This window comes from Oryzias latipes, chromosome 23, assembly GCF_053564925.1.
Source record: "Oryzias latipes strain Hd-rR chromosome 23, Olatipes_Hd-rR_3.1".
Taxonomy (NCBI): Eukaryota; Metazoa; Chordata; class Actinopteri; order Beloniformes; family Adrianichthyidae; genus Oryzias; species Oryzias latipes.
Genome location: NC_136259.1, coordinates 15,144,921 through 15,167,537, shown reverse-complemented (window position 1 = coordinate 15,167,537; position 22,617 = coordinate 15,144,921). Strand labels below are relative to the sequence as shown.

General features: G+C 39.2%; 1 protein-coding gene across 1 annotated transcript; it reads right to left on the bottom strand.

The window, feature by feature from the left end:
• Nucleotides 1–1,134: 1,134 nt before the first annotated feature.
• Nucleotides 1,135–20,360, bottom strand: nampt1 (nicotinamide phosphoribosyltransferase 1). Its single transcript, XM_023952347.2, has 11 exons — nucleotides 20,114–20,360; nucleotides 13,540–13,696; nucleotides 11,228–11,331; nucleotides 9,097–9,225; nucleotides 6,298–6,456; nucleotides 5,716–5,852; nucleotides 3,613–3,838; nucleotides 3,398–3,517; nucleotides 2,380–2,520; nucleotides 2,039–2,173; nucleotides 1,135–1,922 (listed from the first exon to the last, which is right to left on the bottom strand). Exons 1-11 carry the CDS (start codon nucleotides 20,165–20,167, stop codon nucleotides 1,809–1,811), a joined length of 1,476 nt encoding a protein of 491 aa, XP_023808115.1. The 5' UTR covers nucleotides 20,168–20,360; the 3' UTR covers nucleotides 1,135–1,808.
• Between the last annotated feature and the right edge of the window lie 2,257 nt (nucleotides 20,361–22,617).

The following is a 22,617-nucleotide window of genomic DNA, read 5'->3' as shown; positions in this document are numbered from 1 at the left end:
GTGGTCGCCTGACTAACCTGTGGTCAGGACTTTGTTTCATCTGTGCAAGTGGGAAGGCAGTATGGCCGCATTGTAGAGACTAACTGCAACACATCTGGCATGTTTTATCTTTTCCTTTTTATCCTCTGAGATAAAAAAACAATATTTCTCTGAGTTACGAACTGAGACAGTATAAAAGAGTCAAATAAAGTTTTACTAAACGCACCTTAGATCTGGGAGGCTAAAAACAAGGGAAGCAGCTGAAAGAACCGAAATAAGAAAGAGACTGTTGTGAGCTGCTTGAAAAATGTAAGGCTAAAAAAAAAAAAAAAAAAAAAAAAGAGCATAAATCTTTAGTTAAAATTTAATTTAAAGGTTTCCAGAGGTTTTTAAAAGTCCATCCATCTTCTAAATCTCAAGATTTCTAAACGAAAGGTAAACATAGAAGGGTGAGGCTGATGGCTTTTGCAAGGAAAATATAATCAGGGGTTGGCACACTTGCAATGTCAGTGATAGCAATAAATATACGCTCTTTTATTCTAAAAAAGATCTACCTTTCAAACCTAAATTTAAAGGAGGAATAAATGTAAAAAAAAAAAGAATTTTGCTTTTAAGGCAGTGACACAGAGGAGGGAAAACTACTCAGTTGGGTGGAAGTCGGTGTCAGGAAGGTGAAGCGCGTCTGTTTGAAAGATGAAGAAGGGCTCTGTGCCCCCCCCCACCTACAAACGCATCTGCATAAAGGAATACGACAAAAAATGTGACAGCACACACACAAACACACAACATTTAACACACATCTCAGCCCAGCATACACAAATTACGCAATCTTTCATAAATGATCTTTGAAGATGACTTGTGTGACGTGTTTTTTCTCTCGTTTGGTTTTGCACAGAAAAATACGACGTTTTCATCCACTGAACACAGACACCCATCTTTGATTGAAGGTTCTGTGTTTTTGCTAAACTCTGGACTGGACCTTTGATGATCCGATGGGCTTTAGTAGACGTACTCATGGCGGCGAGAGGACTGTTTAAATTATATTCCTTCAGAGATGAACGAATCGCTTCTGAACGAGCAGAACACACTGTACAGGAAGTACATGCTAAAGCTTTTCTAATTTGGGCCACAATTTCAAAATAAAATCAACCAAAATAAAATGTTCATCAACAATATAATTACAGTCGACGAGTTTGTGAAAAGATGCTACAGGATTGAAGCACATTGACTGTCAGTGTTATCAGTGCACGGACATTTACTGCCATCCTTCACACAAGAGACGAAGCTACGCTGGCAAAATGAGCTCGTGTTTTCCTCGTGGGTTCTGTACAGAGTACTTGGACAGCGGTCAGCAGAGGGGGTGTGGCTTCCACGCTTTCTCCGGTTGTGATCGGGGTGACTTTTGGCCCAAGCTCTGGAATCTGCGGTGGCGCCGCTTTTGCTTGGGGAGTTTCTGCAGACACTTTGCACATTCATGGAAGTAGCAGACTTTTAACAGGACTTTCTGCACACATTCGGATGTTAAAAAATACATTTTTCTTTTTTGCCCCCTCCAACAACGCTCGAATGTGCAAACTTCTAAATATCTTAGTCATCCCTGTGGGATTTTGAAACCACACATAAAAACTCCACGAAGCTTAAGTGAGTCTCAGGTACCGAGTATGGGAGCATGTTTTTTTTTCTTCTTTTTTTTTTTTTTTTTAGCAGTGCACACACCTCCATATTCTGGATCACGGTGGAGGCAAGAAGGTGAGGATTTGGAGGGAGAGGGTTTCTTTTTTGTTTTGGGAGTCTCAGTAGATGTGGGGGAGGGCGGACGCAGACCGCCCTCAGTGTAGCAGCTCTTCCAGCTCGCTGTCTTTCAGCTTAGCATTGTCTCTGACGTCGTCAAACGTGTACGTCTTCACGATCTTTCCGTTCCTGAAGACTGTGTGCAACAAATCCTGGAGAGAGAGGAAAAGCGAAAAGATGAAAGGACACAGAAGGAGGAGAAAAACAAGAAAAGATGGAAATGAGGGGGTGTGCAGTGAGCAAGATACACGTTGGATTGGGGAGTCACCTCGCCGTATTCCTCCAGGTCCCCCTTGCCCTCCTCCAGGGTCACAAAGTCCCCGCTCTGTGTTCTGTGCAAAGACAGGCGACCTTTTTTGGATCTTTTGTTGGGGTCCGCCACCGGGTCTTTGAACACATTCACCTGAGCCACAACACACACACACAAAAAAACTTTATTTAAACAAAAAAAAACTAGACGTTCTAAATAAAAATTAGGCGTTTTTGGAGGAAAGAATGTTAAACGTGTGAATTTCCTATTTTTCAATGTTTCAGGGCAGACGACACATGGGGGCGGGAGTAGAACCAACATAACAGTGACTCTAAAGAGGGTAATGTGCCAGTTCTCACCCCAAGTCCGTTAGTGACCACATAGCTGCACTTGAAGGAGCAGTTGAGCAGATCTCTGGTCAGTTTCTGCAATAAAGCCCCTCCAGACCCAAAGGAGATGTTCTCAATGGACCACCGGTGCTGCTTCATGCCCTCCACTATCTGCAGAAAAATACAAACGATCTTTTAAGGCAGTTGTCCCCAAACCCCAGTTCACAGGACAGTTGGATCTAAGCTGCATAGGAAAAAGAAGAAGAAAACAAGCTCTTTTTTTTTTTTTTAATCTACTTCTGAATAAAGTTTAATTTTGGAAAAACTACTGGAGTCTCCCCACCACATCCAACTTATTCTTGATGCGTGTCAAGTCTCTCGGTCACGTGCCAAAAATCCATCAGATACTTTTTTAAAGAGGCTCTGCTGACCGCTAAAATGAAACCCCCGAGCTAGCAAAGTTAACAAAAAACAAACATATTTGGAACATTTATTTCCGCAAAAAAAGAGTCAGTAAGGTCAAGCAAGAGTCTTTGACTTCAAAATAAAAGAAAGCTGCAATAAACAGACAAAAACCAGGAGTCTTTATTCCAAATATGGATTTATTGAGACAGATGTTCCTAGACACCATATTCAGAAAATATTCAGCATCCTAATGGTATTAGGACTTTATTAGTAGCATCCTAAGATTAGTTTATGATACCAATTAGAAAAGACCAATTTTAGTTTTTTTTTGTATTTATCAGTCTCAACTCAAAAGTTGGATGAGGCTGAAGTTGGCATCTGATTTTTAGCTTTTACTTTGAAAGTGAAGGGTTAGGGGAAAATCTGTATCACATTTAAATGGTTCCTATTCAGGATGTAGCAGAAATATAAAGTTTAATAGATATTTTACAGTGGATGAAGAGAAGCTTTACCCTAAAAAGTGAAGGAAAACTAAGTAACAGTCGCCAATAGACCGGTCTGTGAAATTGATCGACTTTAACCCGGTCTGTGGCCAGAATAAAGGTTGTGGCACCACTACTACGAGCATTTTGAGCAACCGTACCTCTTGCAACGTGTTGATATCCACTCCGTCCCCTTGTATGACTCGAATATAGGGAGGAAGAACCTTAAAGCCTTTGGAGTTCTCCTTTGGAGGGAACTTTTTACCCAGAATCTCCAAAACCTGACACAGGAAGAGGGGGTGAACATTAAAAGTATAAGAAGTTAGGAGCAGTTTACCTTCGTGGATGTCAAAGCAAACAGTCGGTCTGAGCGCACCTTCAAAACAGTGTCGAGCGGGTTTCCAGAGTCCGGCCGCACGACTAGCGGAGCGTCAGCGCTGCGGGTCTCGATGAGTCCCCGAAGGTCCTCCCCCCAGATCTTCTCGCAGGCGTTGTAGATGTCGTAGCTGTCGCTGACTATGGACACGGGCACGTTGGGGAACTGCTTGATGATGTGTTCAAAGGCGTCTTTCTCGTGATCCTTCCCCCACGCCGTGATCGTGCTTTAGATGGAAAAAAAAAAAAAGAGGATATAAATGGGCACATTAGTGATGAAAAGATTAAAAAAAACCTTTTGAATTATTAAAAGCTTCAACAAACAAAAATATAAAGACATGTAAATCCTTGCATAAACCTAACCCAGAAATAAACTGAACTCAAGTGAAAGTGCCAAAAGAATCCACAAGAGGGCACCACGCTCCAGGATTTTGACTACGATCAAAGAGCCTTTTTAGACATAAATGTCCTGATTGAATTTGTCAGCAACTGCTACTCTGGTGCTTCAAACACATTTAAGGGCTTGATGCTATTTTCTGCAGAGGATAACAGAAATAGCAGTAAATGATGACTTTTTCTTAAGAACAAGGATCTGTGCAGCAGATGGTGAAGCTCTCCATGCAGCCCTGCTCTCAACATACGATGATGATGATGATGATGATGATGATGTGGGGATTATATTAGACAGAAACTCAAAATCAAATTAAAAAACAGTAAATAAATTTATGAAAAAATTATTTACTTTTTCAAGGAGAAAAAACAGTTTTCAAAAAAATATTTATAATGAGCTATAAAAAGCAGATAATGTTAGCGTTGATTGTGTCTGAATATTTCAGTTTATGAAAAGCACAATATACCAGCACATCCACTAGTGCAGAATAAATATAATTATGGGGGAAAAAACTCTGCAATATGAGCAGCACAAACTTTGACAGTAGTAGAACAGACACTGTAAAACAGAAACTGCACAGTAGTACAAATCTGAACAAGAATTGCAGACTTTCTTTTTAAATGGAAGTCACTGCTTGGCGTGGTTTCCTTGTTTCCGCATTACACACCTGCTATACTGCTATAATCATGTTTAAATCACAGTTAGACAAACAGTTGAGCTAAATCAGGTGTTGGTGAAGCAAAGAAACAAGTAAAGCATGACTGTCTGATGATGGAGGACATGTATAAAGAAAATTAAGCCTAAACTGCATTTCTGAGTATTTCTTTATTCAAATTGCTGTGAATCACGAGCAGACGAATGAATGCAGTTGGAAAAAGATTGCAATTGTGACATAGAAAATACCCTGGGCGGGCTGTCTTTTATTTTTAAAATAAATAAGTGAATTATTTTATAATGACAACAGAAAACTGTTTTTTTTTTTCAAAATAGGAATCATATTTTACATTTATTTTATGATAAATAGGAGAAAGATCTAATCAGCTAAACTTTTCTTGACTTTCAATGAAAATTTCCTCTCTGAGACAAAAACAAAGGAAACTTTCCGTTGCATAACAGCTGTGACCTGATCCCAAGATGCACTGGTGCAGAACAGAAAGGTGCATTGGAGCTGCAATAACTGCCCTGATGAACCAAGTGTGCTTTGGTCAAACAGCCTGGGAGGAGAGGGGCTTTCAGTCCTTGGGAGCATGTTTGTGGAAGGAGATCGGATTAACGCCATAAAACGTTTGACCAAACAGCAGCCGGTCCGGGCTCGCATGTCCACTGGTGGAAGAAAACCAACACCAGGCTCCTTCAGAACTAAAGCTAATTTCCTTTTAGCAAATAAAGTCATCAAAAGCCAAGTTCTGGAAGCATTCGAATAGAAAATAGTTGATTTTTGCAGGACTTTACAAAACCTCAGAAGCTTAGTTTGACCTTAAAAAAAAAAAACAATTCCAGAAAATACTAAGTGTTCTTTAAAAAACTCAACCAAAATCCTAAAGCTTCAAAAGCTTTGAAAGCTTAGAAAAGCGTAAAAGTTTCAAAAGCTCAAAATGCTGCAGAGTTTCACTTTTAGGAAATCCTGAGCGCTCATAAAAAAAAAAAAAATAAGCATCCTAAAGCTTCAAAAGCTTCATAAGCTTCGTTGCGGTAGATAAAGTGAGGGGGTACCTGTGCTCCGCAGCAGGCACTGAGAATCCCGGCACCGGGTCTTTGGTGCCATAGTACTTCTTAATGACTCCAATCCCGGCAACAGTGTCTGTGCCTTTAAAGTTCACCAGATGGGCTGACGCTCCGATGCCAGCAGTCTGTGAACAAGTGGGAGGCAGTTACAGACCTCAAGATGTTTAGAAATGGAACGATTTTTACACTTTTGGGGATTACAAAAAACAGTTACAATGGATGAGGAAATAAAAGAAAAGCTGCTTGTTTTATAAATATCTTTATTTCTGCCGCGTCTTAGCTGCTGCTAAGTACAACCTTTCTGTTAATGAGATGCTTTTAGAACAACTTGAGCAGATTTTTATTCCTGAAACAGTATTAAAGAGGGATTCCCCATTATTTTATCTGGATTGTATGGATTATTTTCCCTTTCTGTGCATCAAAAACACTCAAATGTACAATAATTACTGTAAAAAACATGAACAAGTTTTGGTTTTATTAGAGTTACTAGCAAATATGTGTGTGTAAAATCTATTGAACAAATAGAAAGGATTATTGAGAGAAGATGCAAAAACACGTGACTGTTCATACCTCTTGTGACGAGACACCCCTGTAGCCAAAGTCGTGCAGTTTGTACTCCAGTTTTTCCAGGTTTCCAGACGTCTCCAGAAGGTACTTCGCCAGGATCTTCTTCTGCTCTCTGGAGTTGGTTGCCACGGTGATGGGGTACCAGGATTGCACCAGGATGGTCTGATTGAACGAGAAAGGACAAGTGGCTAAATTCCTGCTAAACCTCACTTATTCTTTCATTTAATCTGTCACCTTAAACTTTTATATAATCCAGTTTAAGCAAGCGTATCCTAGACGACGCACATTCTTTGTGTAAAAAAAAAAAGAAGCTGTTTGGCATCATAAGCAAAGGTCAGCTAAACTTTGTTAAAGCCCAAAAGCTAACAGGCTCAGAGGGATCATCGAGGTTCACACAAGAGTTAATCTGGGGAATGTTCGACACTTGATGCAACATTTCTACTCCAGGAACAGATTCCCTGATTTTAATTACAACAAATGAACCGGTTCCACATTGCCTGTGCAATTTTGTCCACATATTTCTAATGAAGCTTGAGGTTTATCATCTTTTTCATGGCGTTTTCATCTGTCCCGCCCTCGCTAAAGACTGAAACTGGGCAATGAATACCAGGTGTGACCTCTGGGCGCTGCACGCTGGGTTTTTAACCTCATCATGAGCAGAAAAAAAAAAAACAAGAGGGGAAATGGATGCAATCTCTGCCAACTTCCTATGCGATGCGGTCTGGACATTTAACGTCGCCTGTTGAGCCTGTTCCATCCAATAGTCTCTGCAGGTCACATGCTTCCTTAAAAGAATGAAGGGCGGTTTGGCCGCACGTGACTGTCAGGGTCAGGCTGGAGTCCAAACACACAAATGCACAATGAACCTTTAACTCAATTAAAACCTCAAAAAAGATTGTTTTTTTAGAGGGGATGTAGAAAACACTGTAATCCAATCTTTATTAAATTTGGTTCGGTTTAACGGTGGACGCATGAACGTGTTGTGGGAGGAAATGGCGCGGCGGGATGAGCAGAAATGACACGATGGAGGGGTGTGTGATCACAAGCTGGCTAAATGTCAACTAGCGTGACTCCTGTCATTCACTAAAGAGCAGAACGGGGGGGGGGGCGAGGAAGCTCAGGCGAGCAGGAAAAAAAAAAAAAAAAAAAACATGAAAAGGAAGGAACGGCGACCTTAGTGACGCCATCCAAGGACGCCGGGGTGAACGCAACGGCTAAATTTAAAGCAGCCGTGAATAACGACCTTGTGTGTGTCGATGTGTGTATTTTTTACCACATTTATCAGCAGTGTGTGTGTGTGTGTTCTGCGACAGTGTTCTTGACTTTGGGTGCTCTCTGTGCTACAAAGTCAAGAGGAATGGAATGAAAATGTGGTTAATGTGTGGTCAGTTAGATTCCAGGAAGCAAATGCACGTTCCTCTGCAGGAGACACAACAATCCACCGGCCGCCATTTAACCCGGCAGACGCTTCCGTCATGCTTCAAATGTCGGAGAGAGGCTTTTGTTTTCCAAACAGTAAACACACACACACACACAAATACATTAAAAATATAGACTACATATTTCATTAACGAAGTGGGGGCTTAATTGTAGCTTGGAATGTTTAAATCCCCAAACCAACAGGATTAAACCTGTTTGGGATCATTCCAGTAATTAATCCAAATTACTCCACAGTGGAACCGTTTAACAGACCACCTTTGAAAAAAATAAAGAAAAGTGTTAAAAAATATCTAAAGTTGATATTTTAAGTAGTAAAAAGATTCATTGATATGTACTTTTTTCTAAAAACTTCTGGTTATTTTCTTGCAATTCTGTAAAAAAATGCTGTTTGTACAAATTCAGGTTTAGATTGAATTGAAAAAAAAAAATATGAAATTAAAATTTGTTTGCTTTCAATTTTCCATTTTAGACCAATGAAATAAATTGTTTTGCAGTGACTTATTACTTTTTAAAATCTAAAATATGACAGAAATTGTATAGGAAGAAAAGTAAATGTATGGTGTTCAGGGAAACATGGAGGTTGGAAAGAATTCTCGAATGATGATGAACGGTATTGCTGCATCGTCAGTCAGGTCCAGGCTCAGCAACAATATACGCTCAAAGAATGAGGTCAGCTGACAGCTGGAAAAACGCTGAAAGACCAGGTTGCTACTCCATCAGTGCATTCTTTCTTTCCTCACGGCACGGGCATATTCCAAGATGACAATGGCGGCATTCATGATGCTGAAAATTATGAGAGAGTGGTTCAGGGGGCAGCGGCGAATCCTTTTCCCACATTAACCGGCCAATGCAGTTCAACCTGAACGCCAGTGTGACTCAGTGGATTGTGCTGGAAATGCTGACAAGGCAAAAGTTACTGGACATCATGTCAAGATGATGATAAACCGCTCATGGTCATTTAAAATGAAGGAAAAGTGATGGAAACGGCCAAAATGAGCTCGCTAATCTCTTTTACCTTTGATACATAACCAATTGAATCAGTAATCAAATACAGATGTGCCCATCAGGGAGGCTATATACGGCTTTGATGAGCACTTGAAATGTGTACGGACGTTTAAGGGGACAGCACATCCATCTAGATGGATGAAGGTAATCTTGAAGCAATATTGTTGAAGGCTGCTCCCTGTGATTTAGCTCCATTTAAGAAGCTGAGGGGGCTCATGAAAAAGGAAATGTATCTTAGACAGAAGGACTTTAGGCTTTGCTGCAGATTGTTCTGAATGAATGAACCTAGAAAGTCAGAGACTAAATTACCCATAGTCCATTGGGATGTGTCCTCGATAACCATATAAACAAACTCACCTCCACCCAATTCGTGAGCCAGTAGCATTCAGGGTCTGTGCTCTCCACTGTGAACAAAACGTTGCCTCGAGGGATGACGCTTCCTTCTGGCACCGCTTTGATTTCAATGGGCAGGTGACCGTTGTATTTCTGTCAACACAAATCAGGCTCATTTACACCAATACGGCTTCTTCTACTCTGTTTAAACAGCTGTTTCTGTGCGACAAGCACATCTGGCAACAGTACAACATGAAAGGAACACCACATGCATCACCATTCTCAACAGCAACGTGATGCAAACGCATAAAGTTGGTGAAAGTTACATTTGTAAGTTTTTATGCAAATTAAATGAGGAAAAAAAACGATCAGTTGAAGGTTGTTGTTTATTTTTTGTAGAAGACATGGCTGCTAGGCTTTGAGATGACCAATAAAAGGGGGAAGAGACACAAACAGGAAGAGAAGACAACACCTGAAGTGGGAAAAGTATGGAGAATAAAATGTTCTCTCTCCAAGGTCCTGAAATGTCCTCCTTACCAGCAAGACTCTGCGTGATTCTTTATCAACTAAAAAACACCTAGAAACATTCTGTAAATAACCAAGACCTGTTCCCCTTAAATGTTTATTAAATGTTGATTGTCACACTGCAAAGATGTCTCTGCAGTTCTAGAAGTCTCCAGGTAAGAACAGAAACCTCAATAGACCAGTAGCTAACAACACCAGGTTAGAGTTTGGGATGCTACGCACATCACACGTGTTGTCACACGACACAACCTAACAAACAAAGCTGGATTTGTCAGAAACACTAAAGATCACACAGCAACCAGGTCTCTAACCCTGTAATGGTAAATGTAGATAAAGCTGATATTAGATACTAAAATTCATATGTAGAATTCTTAGCACGCAACAACTATCTAAGCAATGCAAAAAAGGCCAACATGACATTTTGTTTCATCTCAATCAAAATTTGTTTTATTTCAAATCATTAACAGATTTTTTTCTTTGCATTCAGCATAAATACCTGAGAGAAGCTTTCAATTATTGACTTGTTTTGTTATTTTTTTATTTCATCCTTCCTTGACAAAACTGTTTTTTGCATTTTTCTATTACTGTTTTATTACTTAAAATTTTTTCTTTTCACAATCAGCATTAACAGAAAGTTTGTACAACTTTTTTCTTTTTATCAATAAATATGATGAAATATGATGGCTTTACCTGGCCAAGAAACTGTTTTTGAAGCCTCAAAGCTTCAGATTTCTTTCAATACAATTAGACATTTCAGAGCTTCATGAAGCTTCACTTGTCCACAAGTAGCTCTTTTTTTGTCAAAGTGCACACAGAATTCAGAAAATGTTGGTCTTGCATTCCTGTCTTCTTGTAAATGCATTTTGCCAAAGTTATCTCTTCTTCTTTAACGTGACTTATTTAACGTGAACTTGTGGTTCACTTCCTGTAGTAAAGCTTGCTAATAGCACTAATTGGTAAATGCTGTATGGTTGCATTGCGCTTTTATTTTTTATGTCTCATCCAACAATTTGTTTCCTAAAAATGTGTTTAGGATTAGAAAAAAATGTTTTCTGTTCCTGAAGCACAGCTTGTTATTCATTCGTTGATCCTTCGACCTTCGTCATGGCTTTGTTATGGAGACTGAACGTTTTATCAATTACAATAGATGATAACACGTGAAATCTTGACTTATGTAATGGCTGCTCATATCCTGTAGGAAAACAGATTTCCTTCATGTTTCTTTGACTTCTTTTTTCTTACATCTTCTGTGGCCTGTGCACGTTTTTCCACAAACAACTCTTTTGTTTTGGCTTTTTATGGTTCATTTTCAAACAAAAGTGAAAATATCCAAGATTTGTCACTAAACCATCTTTTCAAAAAGAAGTTTCATAAAGTTGTAATTCATAAAAGTTCATCCGTATTTCACACGTGAAAAAATAGATCTAATAAAAGGAAAAAAATCAGCTTTAACTCGTATTGCGTGAAGGCATAAGCCAATGCTGGCATGTGTGGATAAGCACAAAGGCATAAATCCAAGTTTACCCATAATTAAACCAATTTTCTTAAACAAAACCCCCATATTTCCAGTCCCAAACACAATACACACTGGTCCTACATGATATGAAAATACCTTTTTAAATCAACTTACCTCCAAAATGTAATTCCAGCCTTTCGTATTAAAAACATCATCCTGAAAGTGTTCTTTGTAAACCTCTTTTGCCTCCTGGATCTTCTCTGGTGTCACCACCTTTCCTACAAATCACAGAAGGAGAAGAATGAGGAGGAAGAGGGGAATGCAAGGAAAAGGACTAGAAAGTCACACTTATTTCTGAGCTTCCTAGACCCCCACAAACCTGATGGTTTTTAGATCAGGTCAGGTTTTATGGGTTGTCCCTCACAAAAACCTTTTTATTTCAGCAAGCATTTGGCTAAAATTGGACTTTTATGTTGGTGAAATGTTGTATTTTTATCTTTATATTATATCCCCTATTGTTTTATCCCCTTTTTTGTGGCTTTAACACATCTCATTTACTCTACTTTTGATTCTTTAAAAAAATAAAAAATTTTCCATCAAAAAACTTTTTAATTATCAGTTAAAAATTAAAAATGGATCTTGCAATCAAATTGGAAGTTTGCTGTTAGAATAAAGCAGGAGAAATTTGAAGGCTTCACCTAACTCCCTAATCCTTAACTATAGGCTCTAAAGGGCAGGACTATCCAGCATCCTGGGTTTTAATGCAATTCTGTCACATGCTTCCTTTTTTTCCCTTTTTATTAAACCCTTTAACACCGGAGCTTTGGCCCAAAGTCTAGACCAGGGGTCCCCAAACCTTTTCCAGTGAGGACTACATGACGTTTCCATTCTCTGATGGGGGCCAGGGGCAGTTTGAAACAGAAAAAGTGTGACGATGGCAGGGGTGTCTAAATGTAAACATTTATTGTTTCCCAGAAAGCCACACATAACCAGATATAAATAACCCGATCTGTTAAAATTACACTATTAATGAAAACAAAAAAAAACAAAAAAAAAGATAACCCTTTCTGGGTTCTTTGGATAAAAAGTCAGAAAATATTTAGTAACCCAGTCTGCTGAGCTAACAGTCCACTTTTTAGCTTTGATAGGTTTGTCTGCTCGCATTTTCCCTTGCAAGCTAGCTATCATATTTCTCTTTGTGACGGGATCCATAATGTCAGCCTAGATTGTATTCTTTGCATACGGCCACCGTCTCTTTGCAAATGAGACGGACAGCCTTTTCTTTGTGTTGAACAAAAAAAAACACTAGTTTGTCCACCACAGCTTAAATACCCTTCATTATAAATCTAATTTTCTCTTCCCTAACCTTTTTGTCATTTTTCCGTTCTGATGGGGGTGGGGGGGTGGGGGTGGGGTGTCACGTTCAAGTTCTATGACTGGGGCAAAGTGAGGTAGCAGTAGAAATACTGGACTGAGTGAGTGTGAAGTCATATAGATAATGGCTTACTTCTGGCTCCAACAAAATAAAGTAAATTCATTCACCATCGATATGGACACCGCCATGTTGAAGCCAGACGATGTCGGCAGCAGTGATTGGTCCAATTTGTTTTAGAGTCATTGTTTCTATGGCAACCACTCTTGCTAATCAGAAGTGAGCTTGTTGGAAGTTCACACCCCTACAACTAGAAAAAATGTTATGCTCCCCAGAGAATCAAAATGTTTCTTCCAACCTCTAGGGACCTTTTAAAAGTATAAATTGCAAAACTCTTTTTAGTTTCAAGCTTCAAAGCTGGACTACTCATAAGAAAGCAGGGACGCTCTGTGCAGACAGCTGGTCCTCCTGCCTCAAACAGTGGAAGAGCAGCTGTGCTTTTGTCCTCTCCCCTCCACTCACCTCTGCCACCGCACCATGAAATCCCTTTAGGACTAAAAGAAGGGAGATGCATTCTTTTGACTCTGTCTCTCCACATGACTCTCCTGTGTCTCAGGATCACAGCAACGCTCTGTGGAACATCAAACTCTCCTTGCGAGAGCTAATTGGAGGACGACGAATGAATGACTGAAGAGTTTTTCCCTGATTTCGATCGCTGTCCTACGTGACCTTTTCGCTAGCATCCCGTCCTTTGTTGAGCGCTTTACACTATAGTGAAACACAATGACATCTTTGAGGTTTTTTACTTAAATAAAGAAACCGCCTCTGCTGATATCAAGCACCTGCCCTGCAGGAGAGTCCTTGAGGAAAAGCGCTTGTAGAGTAAAGGCAGGGACTCACAGGCTGACAGCACAACAGCAGCAATGCTGTGCAGCTCCGACAGTAACCAGAGTAAAGTATTTTTGGAATGCTAGCCTTATTTAACTGACTTGGGGTCCCTCATTTACACAAACGGCTTTGAGGAGACAAAACCAGGAGAGGCGGCTCCAGGGCAGCGTGTGACCTTGGGAAGCTGAAGAAACCAACAAACAAGCAAAAATAAACTGCAGCTTACCTTTTAGATATTTGTGAAGAATGTACTGTAGCCCATAAAAGACAGTTTGATCGTATTTGACTTTTCTCGTTTTGGTGGGATCTGTCCTTTTCTCCCGACACTCAAAGTAGGAGTAGACTTTACTCGTGTTGGGGGGGTACTGTTTGTAATGGGTCACCTAGAGAAAAAAAAGGGGAGAAAAAGAGGAGAAACACGTTAAGTAACCTGGTTACCTGAAAAGTACAGAAAAGGTACATTCATTTTCCTTTCATAGAATAAACCAAATGAAACCTTAAACACCAAACTTTCTTTCGACTACAGTAACTCATCAATCGTCTACGCAATGAACATGATTCCAGCACCTTCTTATACAAAGGAAAGCAGCTTTGTGTTGTTATGCAAGGTGTCACCGCCGAAAGTGTTCCCAGTGGTCTTTGAATTATGATTGTGCAATTTTTTTGGCCAAAATAAAAAACATACATTGGGGCAAAAAAATATTTAGTCAGCCACCAAATGTGCAATTTGTCCCACTAAAAAATATGAGAGAGGCCGGTAACTTTCATCATAAGTATACCAAGGAAAACCATACCTACTGTAAAGCATGGGGGTGGTAACATCATGCTTTGGGACTGTTTTTCAGCAAAGGGACCAGGACGACTGATCCGTGTAAAAGGAAAGAATGAATGAGGCCATGAATGGTCAGATTTTGAGTGAAAACCTCCTACCAAACACTTCTTTTTAATTTACAAATAAGCTCATTAAAAATCAGTCAATATGATTTTCTGGATTTTTCTCTCTCATTTTGTCTCTCATGATTGATATATATATATATATATATATATATATATATATATATATATATATATATATATATATATATATATATATATATATATATATATATATATATATATATATATATATATATATATATATATATATATATGATGAAAATCTTTTTAATCTTTTTAAGTGGGATAACTTGCACATTTGGTGGATGACTTAATACCTTTTTGCTCCACTGAAGTTATTGCAGAGCAGCACTAGATAACTGCCTCTGAGTTGCAGGCATTTGTGCAGAGCAACCCCGTCCTGTCCCCAATAACTGAGAGTTCTCCGTTTACATGCTCTCCTGATAGCTTACAACCCCTCAGATCCCCAGCTATCCAGCCATAGAGTTTTTAGCCAGATGTCGGCTCAGACGAGGAAAACTAAGATGTACATGGATTTACGATCTTTTTCAAACTACTCTGCTCCTGCTGCTTATGCCAGCAATTTTAAGCTTGATATTCTTTCAATATGTCCTCCATTATGAGAAAAATTCCACAAGGACATGATAAAAACACCAAAAACCCACTTTATTGAGCAACATTATTGAGTGCAAAATGTGAAGCATCTCCATATTTTATTGGAGCAAAGGTCACGATGCAGAAACACAAAACCACCTTGAGTTTTTTTTTCTTGACTTTTCTAGGAATAATATTAATTGACTGGAGTTAACTAGTGGAGCAGATGCTTGTACATTTCCATGAGTCATGCCTAATTACCGACAGGAAGACACTGTGACCACAAAGCTCATAAAGCTTGAGCACACAGAAGACATTTGTGCCAGAAATATGAGAGACTCTACTGTTTCATTAAGATGTTAAACAACATAGGATGAAGCTAAAGAGAGTTCTACTAACTAGAGCCTTGGAACAAGGCACCCACGGCTCATGTTGACGGGTTGCTCAAAGCCAAAATCTTGCTATCAGACTTTTCTCCAATGGGAACATTTGGTTTTTATGGTTCGGCTATTGTTCAGAAAGGTTCGAGTGTTCTGTGCGTGCTTCTTGGGTAATCCTCTAATCTACTGTAAACTCCGAAAACCAGTGGTGTGCTCGGCGAGTCAATAGATTGACATGCCCAGGCATGTTGCAAGGGGAAACACGGTGGCGGTCCAAGAATACGAGACGAACCCATGGATAGAAAAATAGAAGAAGAAAAAAAGAGCAAACACTGAGCATCAGTTGTAGCCACGAGGGCAGTAATTAAATCCCAATTGAATTGAGGGATTTCCACAAAGCACACTATGGCATTTGAGGGCTTAAGAGCATAAATCAACAGATGCTGTAGAGCAAGAAGCCAAACATTCATTTTCTTCCTTGGCTGTTTCAGACTCGCATACAGTCATCACCAATTTGGAAAAACTCTGGATAAAAAGAGATATACGGGGGGGGGGGGACACACATTCCTCAGCGTGGTACGGTGGCCCTGAAGGGCGAATAACACCAACAAATCAGTCAACGCAAAAACATTTTATTGATCGAAGACTTACAAAAGTAATTTCCAGAAATCCTAATGAAATGTTACAATAGGAAACACAATAAGAAACCAGAAAAGGTAGGTACTATAGGACCTCACTGATTGGATGAGGACGTTCGATTTTTGACGTTTGAGATTTTTCAGATGTCCGTATACTGATAAAAGTTTCATAATTAGTAAGGAGCATGTCCAGTGTTGACATCATCATCCAATAAGCAATTCCTCATAGTACCTACGTTTTGTGGCGGCTGTGGAACAGCGATAGGGCGGTCGACCCATGATCGTAAGGTTGCAGGTTCGATTCCCACCTTGCACGCCCATGAGTCAAAGTGTCCTTGGGCAAGACACTATACCTCACCTTGCCTCTGGTGGTAGGCGGGCGCCTGTGTTTGGCATTGGAGCGGCCACCAGTGTGTGAATGTGTGTGTGACTGGGTGAATGGGTCTGTGACTGTAAAAGCGCTTTGTCCGTGTAGGTAAAAAAGCGCTATACAAGTATACACCATTTTCCAATTTCGTCTTTGGTTTAATTATTTAACATTTCGTTTTGATTTCTGAAAATTATTTTTGTTTTCCAAAATGTTGTTTTCTTTGTTTTACAATAAAAAAAGGCATAAAAAGGTAAGTACTATAGGACATTGCTGATTGGATGATGACATTTGTCCATCATTTCAACCAAAAGTTGGCATTAAGCGCTACTGGATCTGCTCCATACTAACCGCATCAAAACTCAAATGTCATCATCCAGTCAGAGGTGTCTCACACCACCAACCTTTTCCAATTTCTTATTATGTTTCGTTTTTTAATTTGATTTCTGGAAATTACTTTTGTTTTCCAAAACGTTTAATTTTGTGCTTTGGTTTCGAAAATGTAATTTTCAAAAAAATTGCTTTGCTTTTGAAATTGTCGTTGTGATCTTTAACGTGTTTGCGTTGAGTGATTTGCACCTCAGGGCCACCGTAGGGTGAAGCTCCCATAGCAGAGAAGAGATAAATGTCAATGACCGACTCGGTTTCTTTGACCCGACTGTGTCCTTTTCCTGCTGGCTTTCGAGGACTCAAAATAGAGTGGAGGCACTCAACATGACACTATGCAGTGAGCACGTGTGTTCATATTCACCGGGACACCCGCTGGCATTTCCACCTAAATGCTTATTCCCCCCCCCCCCCCCCCCCCCCCCCCCCAAATAACAACAGTCCAGCTAGCGAGACTAGCCATCAACAAAACTGTCCAACATCCAATGAGAATCCAGAAAATGATCAACTTTACATCATTTCTAGTTTTTCTGATCACATAAATTAAAAAAGAAAAATAATCCACATTTATGACAAAAATTGTGGGATAAATGGAGGAGATGGAACTGTAGCTAGGTCAGATTATCAAAATAAGAGCCTCCACTTACAGACTCCTGTATTGTGAAATACAGGATACAGTAATACATTTTCAAGTATAGTGCAAAAATGTCGGGGGGAAAAAAGACTTTAAACTATGACACCTCAGTTATGCAACAGTCATGTGTGTGTGTATTTACAGGCAAGCAGCACTTTGATTTCTTTAAGCTATGATTCTGCAAGCCCTTTTAGACTTTGAATCTATTACAGTCATGCACAATCCAGACAAACAAATCCAGAATGTCTCCAGTCCAGAACAATGCAACAAAGGCATACATGCACCATGTGTAATAACAACAAGATGGGGCACTGAGGTGACTGATCCAACCAGATCCTACCTCATTCTAAAGGGATCGCAGGGGGGATTACTCTTTTGTTCACTTCAAGCTCGACTCAAACTAAGTATTTTACAGCACATAAATAAAAACTTTGCCATAAAACTGCTTTTACGTCTAGCCTAGGGAAGCTTATATTAGAGCCAACAGGAAAAAACTGTTGATTAACTGAAATTTTGGAAAAGAATAGTTAGTGATAAAAAAGAAAAAGTAAGAAAATTTAGCCCACGAGAAAAAAAAACAACAACAAATTTTGTTCATGACAATTTTAGGCCAACATTTTAAAACAGCTTAGCCTTGTAGTAACTAGTGATGCTCCACACTAGAAAGATAACCTGGTTTTTAAAAAATTCTGTGTTCTTTTACTTGATTTCTTTAATGCTTTTTCACACCTCTGTAGAAACAAACATTTCTCAACAACAACAGCTCTCTAACAAGGAACTGAAACTGATAAAAAAATGAAGTATGTTAAGCTCGCTATAGGTAAACTTTATTATTCTTTATACTTCTTTCTTTAGACTAAAATCTACTACAAATATAAATGGAAACTAGTTCTTAAAGAAAGCAAATGCAGCCTGTTCAAAAAGTGAAACCGTCACAGAAAAAGGGTTTGGCTGCGTGACAAACTACTAACCCGGGTTAAGGAAGTCAGATGACAAAAAAAATTAAAAGAGAACAAAGCAAAAAATGTACTCTGAAAGAGTCCCCATTCTTTATTGGAAATACAGACGCACCCTCCACCTCCCATGGACTTTTAGAGCAAAACCGCAGGTGGAGACGAGTGCTGGAGCAGGAAGACTCTTAGGACAACCAAATGCATTTATAATGTGCAAGAAGTATGAAGAAGAAAAAAAAACAAAATGTTGTACAATAGCAGAATGCACCAGATTTCAATAGCATTAGTAAAGAGTTTCAAAATTATCACTAAAGTCTGACACTATAAATGTGATTGTTTATGTATAATATTTAAGGTAAACTTTTAGATAGATCAATAATAAAATATCAACTCCAGCCAGCAGGGCCAGCAACCTGGCTGGCTTTTCCAGAAACACAGCCCAACTGCCGATGATTACCTGAATCAGTTGTGTTTTGCCCTTAAGAAGTGATAATTGCAGGTTAGAAGGAAAACATAACCATCGAGGCCTGGAGTTTGACACCTGTGCTGTTATTGGATCAACACAGCAAATCATCTGCCTCCATCTAACCTTCATAACATATATAATTACATAAAATGAGGAAAAATAAATAAGGAATTAATACATTTACTTTTATTGTACTTTATAAGAGAAATTCCACTGGCATCAAAAACCATACGTCAAATCCTTACATGGCTGGAGCATTAACCGACTTACAAACCCAGAATATTTTTGCTAACTTTTTTTTGTTTTAAACAAAACTCTAAATGTACACCACAACCTTTTGAAAGATGGGGAGACTTCTTTTCAAGGTTGGGAAATAAATGTAGAAAGTCGGGTTTGAACATATGTGAAGCAATTGCATTTCAAAAGAATCATTGGGTCACAAACCAAGCTGCTTATCTTTATTACAGTGTATGATTACATGTTTATAGAGCTGAATTAACATTTTTTTTTATCAAATCAAACTTCATGAGAAAAATTGTAATGTGGATTAAAGAAATTATTAGGTTGATTAATCAAAAGTACTTTTTGGGCATTAAACTGATGTTTTATGCATTTTTGGGTTAAACATTGCTAGTATTAGCCTTTTAAGTTGGGTTTTTATTCAGTAAATAACTGCTAACTCGTTTTATAACTTAAAAAAACTAGGTCATGAAATGGAAAATATTTAAAATATTTTATCAAACCTAATGTGTACATTTATTAAAGAATATCCAAGTCTGTATGTTTTTATTTTATTATTATTATTGTCAATGAATTCTTATTATTGGGACTCATAAAGCTGTCACGTGGCAACCACCTTAAGTGAGAAAATGGTTTAATTCTTCTTTTATTTACATTTTTTATCAGTTGAGTAAAGGTTTAGTTAAATCTCCTCTTTATGGCAAACATTGTTCAGAATAATGTATAATATTATTAATTATCCATGTCTGCGTCTAACTTTCGCTTTTGTTTCTTCGTTCGTAATCTCGTCGGGTGACATTATGCCAACTCGCCTCGACCATGACTCGACTTTATGTCCTCACTTCAGTGTATAACCCCGCACAGCACCTGATAGCTAGCTGCTAATGTTAGCTTTTATAATATCAATCCTCGCTGCTGTGTCTCCCTCATTTGCTCTTGTTAGCTAGGTGGCTAACTCGGCTAGCATAGACCAACAAAGCCGGTGCGAAATTGCCTCCTTTAAATTACACCAGCAGTTGGAAGCCGTCTACCTCCTGGAGGGATGCTACATATGATATTCGAATGCGGTCCTCCTCCTTCGACCCCATCATCGTCCTCTCCTTTGGCCTGCGGTGTACCAGTAAAGGAGACCGGCCAAACACACCAATGTGATGATGGCCTTGATAAACCACCTTCACTTTATCAATTTCCAGCGCCCCCTCCACGCCAGCCCGCTCAGTCTGAACCCGTTACGGATACGGTACCTTGTACGAGTCGGTCGCTAGCAGTATATTGAAGTCGACGTCTCTGTGTTCCATCTTTCCCTCTTCGGTTGTGAGTCGGTCACAGCTGTCTGTCAGCGTTGTGTTTTGCGCGCCGCGCTGCCTGAGGTCCCAGCGTAAGTGGGCAGGGAAGGACAAGCGAAACGAGGCAAGTCGGAAAAGGCCGGGCTCTGTCGTCACTGAACTTCGGCCGTATTCGAGGATCTTCGGAGGAGCTCGGAGTTTGGTTCGCGTGGGTTTTGAATTTTTAAAACTTTATTAAAAGCTGAAAAAACAAGAAAACAATTCGGGGGTTTCCCTTCTTAGTTCTTTTTCATTTGATCTGTTTTTAGTTTATTGATAAAGTTGACATAAACGTTTGCTAATTATACCCAAATTCAGGCCACGTATCATGAATCAATTGCTCAACAAATTTAGAAAACCTTATCAGTAGACATATGTGACGGCCAAAATTTGAAAAACAAATAGTGAAACTGTCAAAAACACGCACAAACATTGACACACACTAGACCTGTATTTGGTTTAAAACACTTTTATTTGGGAAGGGTTCCGTGAAACAGCAGAAAATTTCGAGACTTTTTAAATAATCCTTTTCAATAAATAAAGCTGTACAAGTTGAACAAGTTGAAAAAAAAAATTTAACACAAAAGATGTCGATATTCTCTAGTCTCTGAGTGCTGGAATTTAAATAGCCTAAATCCGGTGATATAAACCACTAATCCAGCTGGAGGAAAACAGAAAATCCCGATTTTTTGTTTTGCTTTTAAAACAAAAACGGGAAAATATTGCCATAAACATTATAAATAAATACAATAAGTATTAGACATTTTAAAGTTAAATGCTGATGCTTGTTGTTGTTGTTATTACAACAGCAAAGAATGCAGTATAGTATGCCTTTACAAAAGTTTATGAGAAAAAAAGTTATTTTAATACTTATTCTTACTTTTATTGGAAACAAAAAAATAATGTTTTTTTAATTAACAAATTAAATAAATAAATTTATTATGAAAAATTTTTCCTATTTTTTTCAGAATCAGATTTGTAACTTTGTTTTAGTCTTTATTATACTTCTTCACTGTTTTATAAAAATTCTGTTATTTTTTATCTTTTATGTAATGTTTTGTGACTATTTTTTATTAGTTGTAGCTTTTTTTTGCAGTTTAAATACTTTTGAAATGACATTTTGGGCGGGTTAAACAAAAATACCAAACGGGAGAAAAAAACATAAACCATGAAAATGTTAACAACATGTTGTACCATATATTTTGGGATGGTAAAGTTTTCATTATTATTATTATTATTTTAATCTTGAGACTAACGACACAAGAAATAAAATAAATAAATAAGAAGGTTGGTACTGCTTTATATGTAATTACATAATAGTGTAGGATACTGCCCTCTAGTGCCTCATTGGAGAAACAAAAAAAGGGTACTTAACCCTTGTGCTATCTTAGATGACCCCACCCTTACATTGACGTGTTCTTCCTACCATGACAAAGGTGGATAAAGGTGGAAAGATTTCATGTAATCCATGGACACCAGTGAAGATCACAAATCATTGAAGAAAAAAGGTTCTACGCAGTATCTTAGCTGTTCCTAGCACTGCGCTCTTCTGGACTGAGAGGTCTGAGGTCTTTCCAGGTATCTGTTGTAGCCACTCCTCCAGCTTGGGGGTCACTGGCCGAGTGCTCCAATTACCACAGGCACCACTGTCATATTCACTTTCCATGCTTTCTCCAGTTCTTCTCTGAGTCCCTGGTATTTCTCCAGTTTCTCATGTTCCTTCTTCCTGATGTTCCCATCGCTTGGCACTGCCACATCCACCACAACGGCTTTCCTCTGTTCTTTATCCACCACTACAATGTCTGGTTGGTTCGCCATTACCTTCCTATCAGTCTGGATCTGGAAGTCCCACAGGATCTTTGCCCTCTACCACCTTCGGAGGTGTTTCCCATTTTGATCTTGGGGTTTCCAGTTCATATTCTGCACACATGTTCCTGTATATTATTCCAGCCACTTGATTGTGGCGCTCCATGTATGCTTTACCTGCCAGCATCTTACACCCTGCAGTTATGTGCTGGATTGTTTCAGGCGCCTCTTTGCACAGCCTACACCTTGGGTCTTGTCTGGTGTGGTAGATCTGAGCCTCTATGGCTCTGGTGCTCAGGGCTTGTTCCTGAGCTGCCAGGATGAACGCTTCAGTGCTGTCCTGTAGGCCAGCCCTTTCTAGCCATTGATAGGACTTCTTGATATCAGCCACTTCAGTTATGGTCCGGTGGTACATCCCATGCAGGGGTTTGTCCTCCCATGAGGATCTTTCCTCCAGCACTGTATCCTCTGCTCTCCATTTTCTGAGACATTCACAGAGCACACTGTCAGTTGGGGCCTTGAGCTTGATGTAATCATGCATCTTGGAAGTTTCATCCTGTATAGTGGCTTCCACGCTCACACGCTCAGTAGTTCTCAGCCCCCCTTTTGCGGTTAGC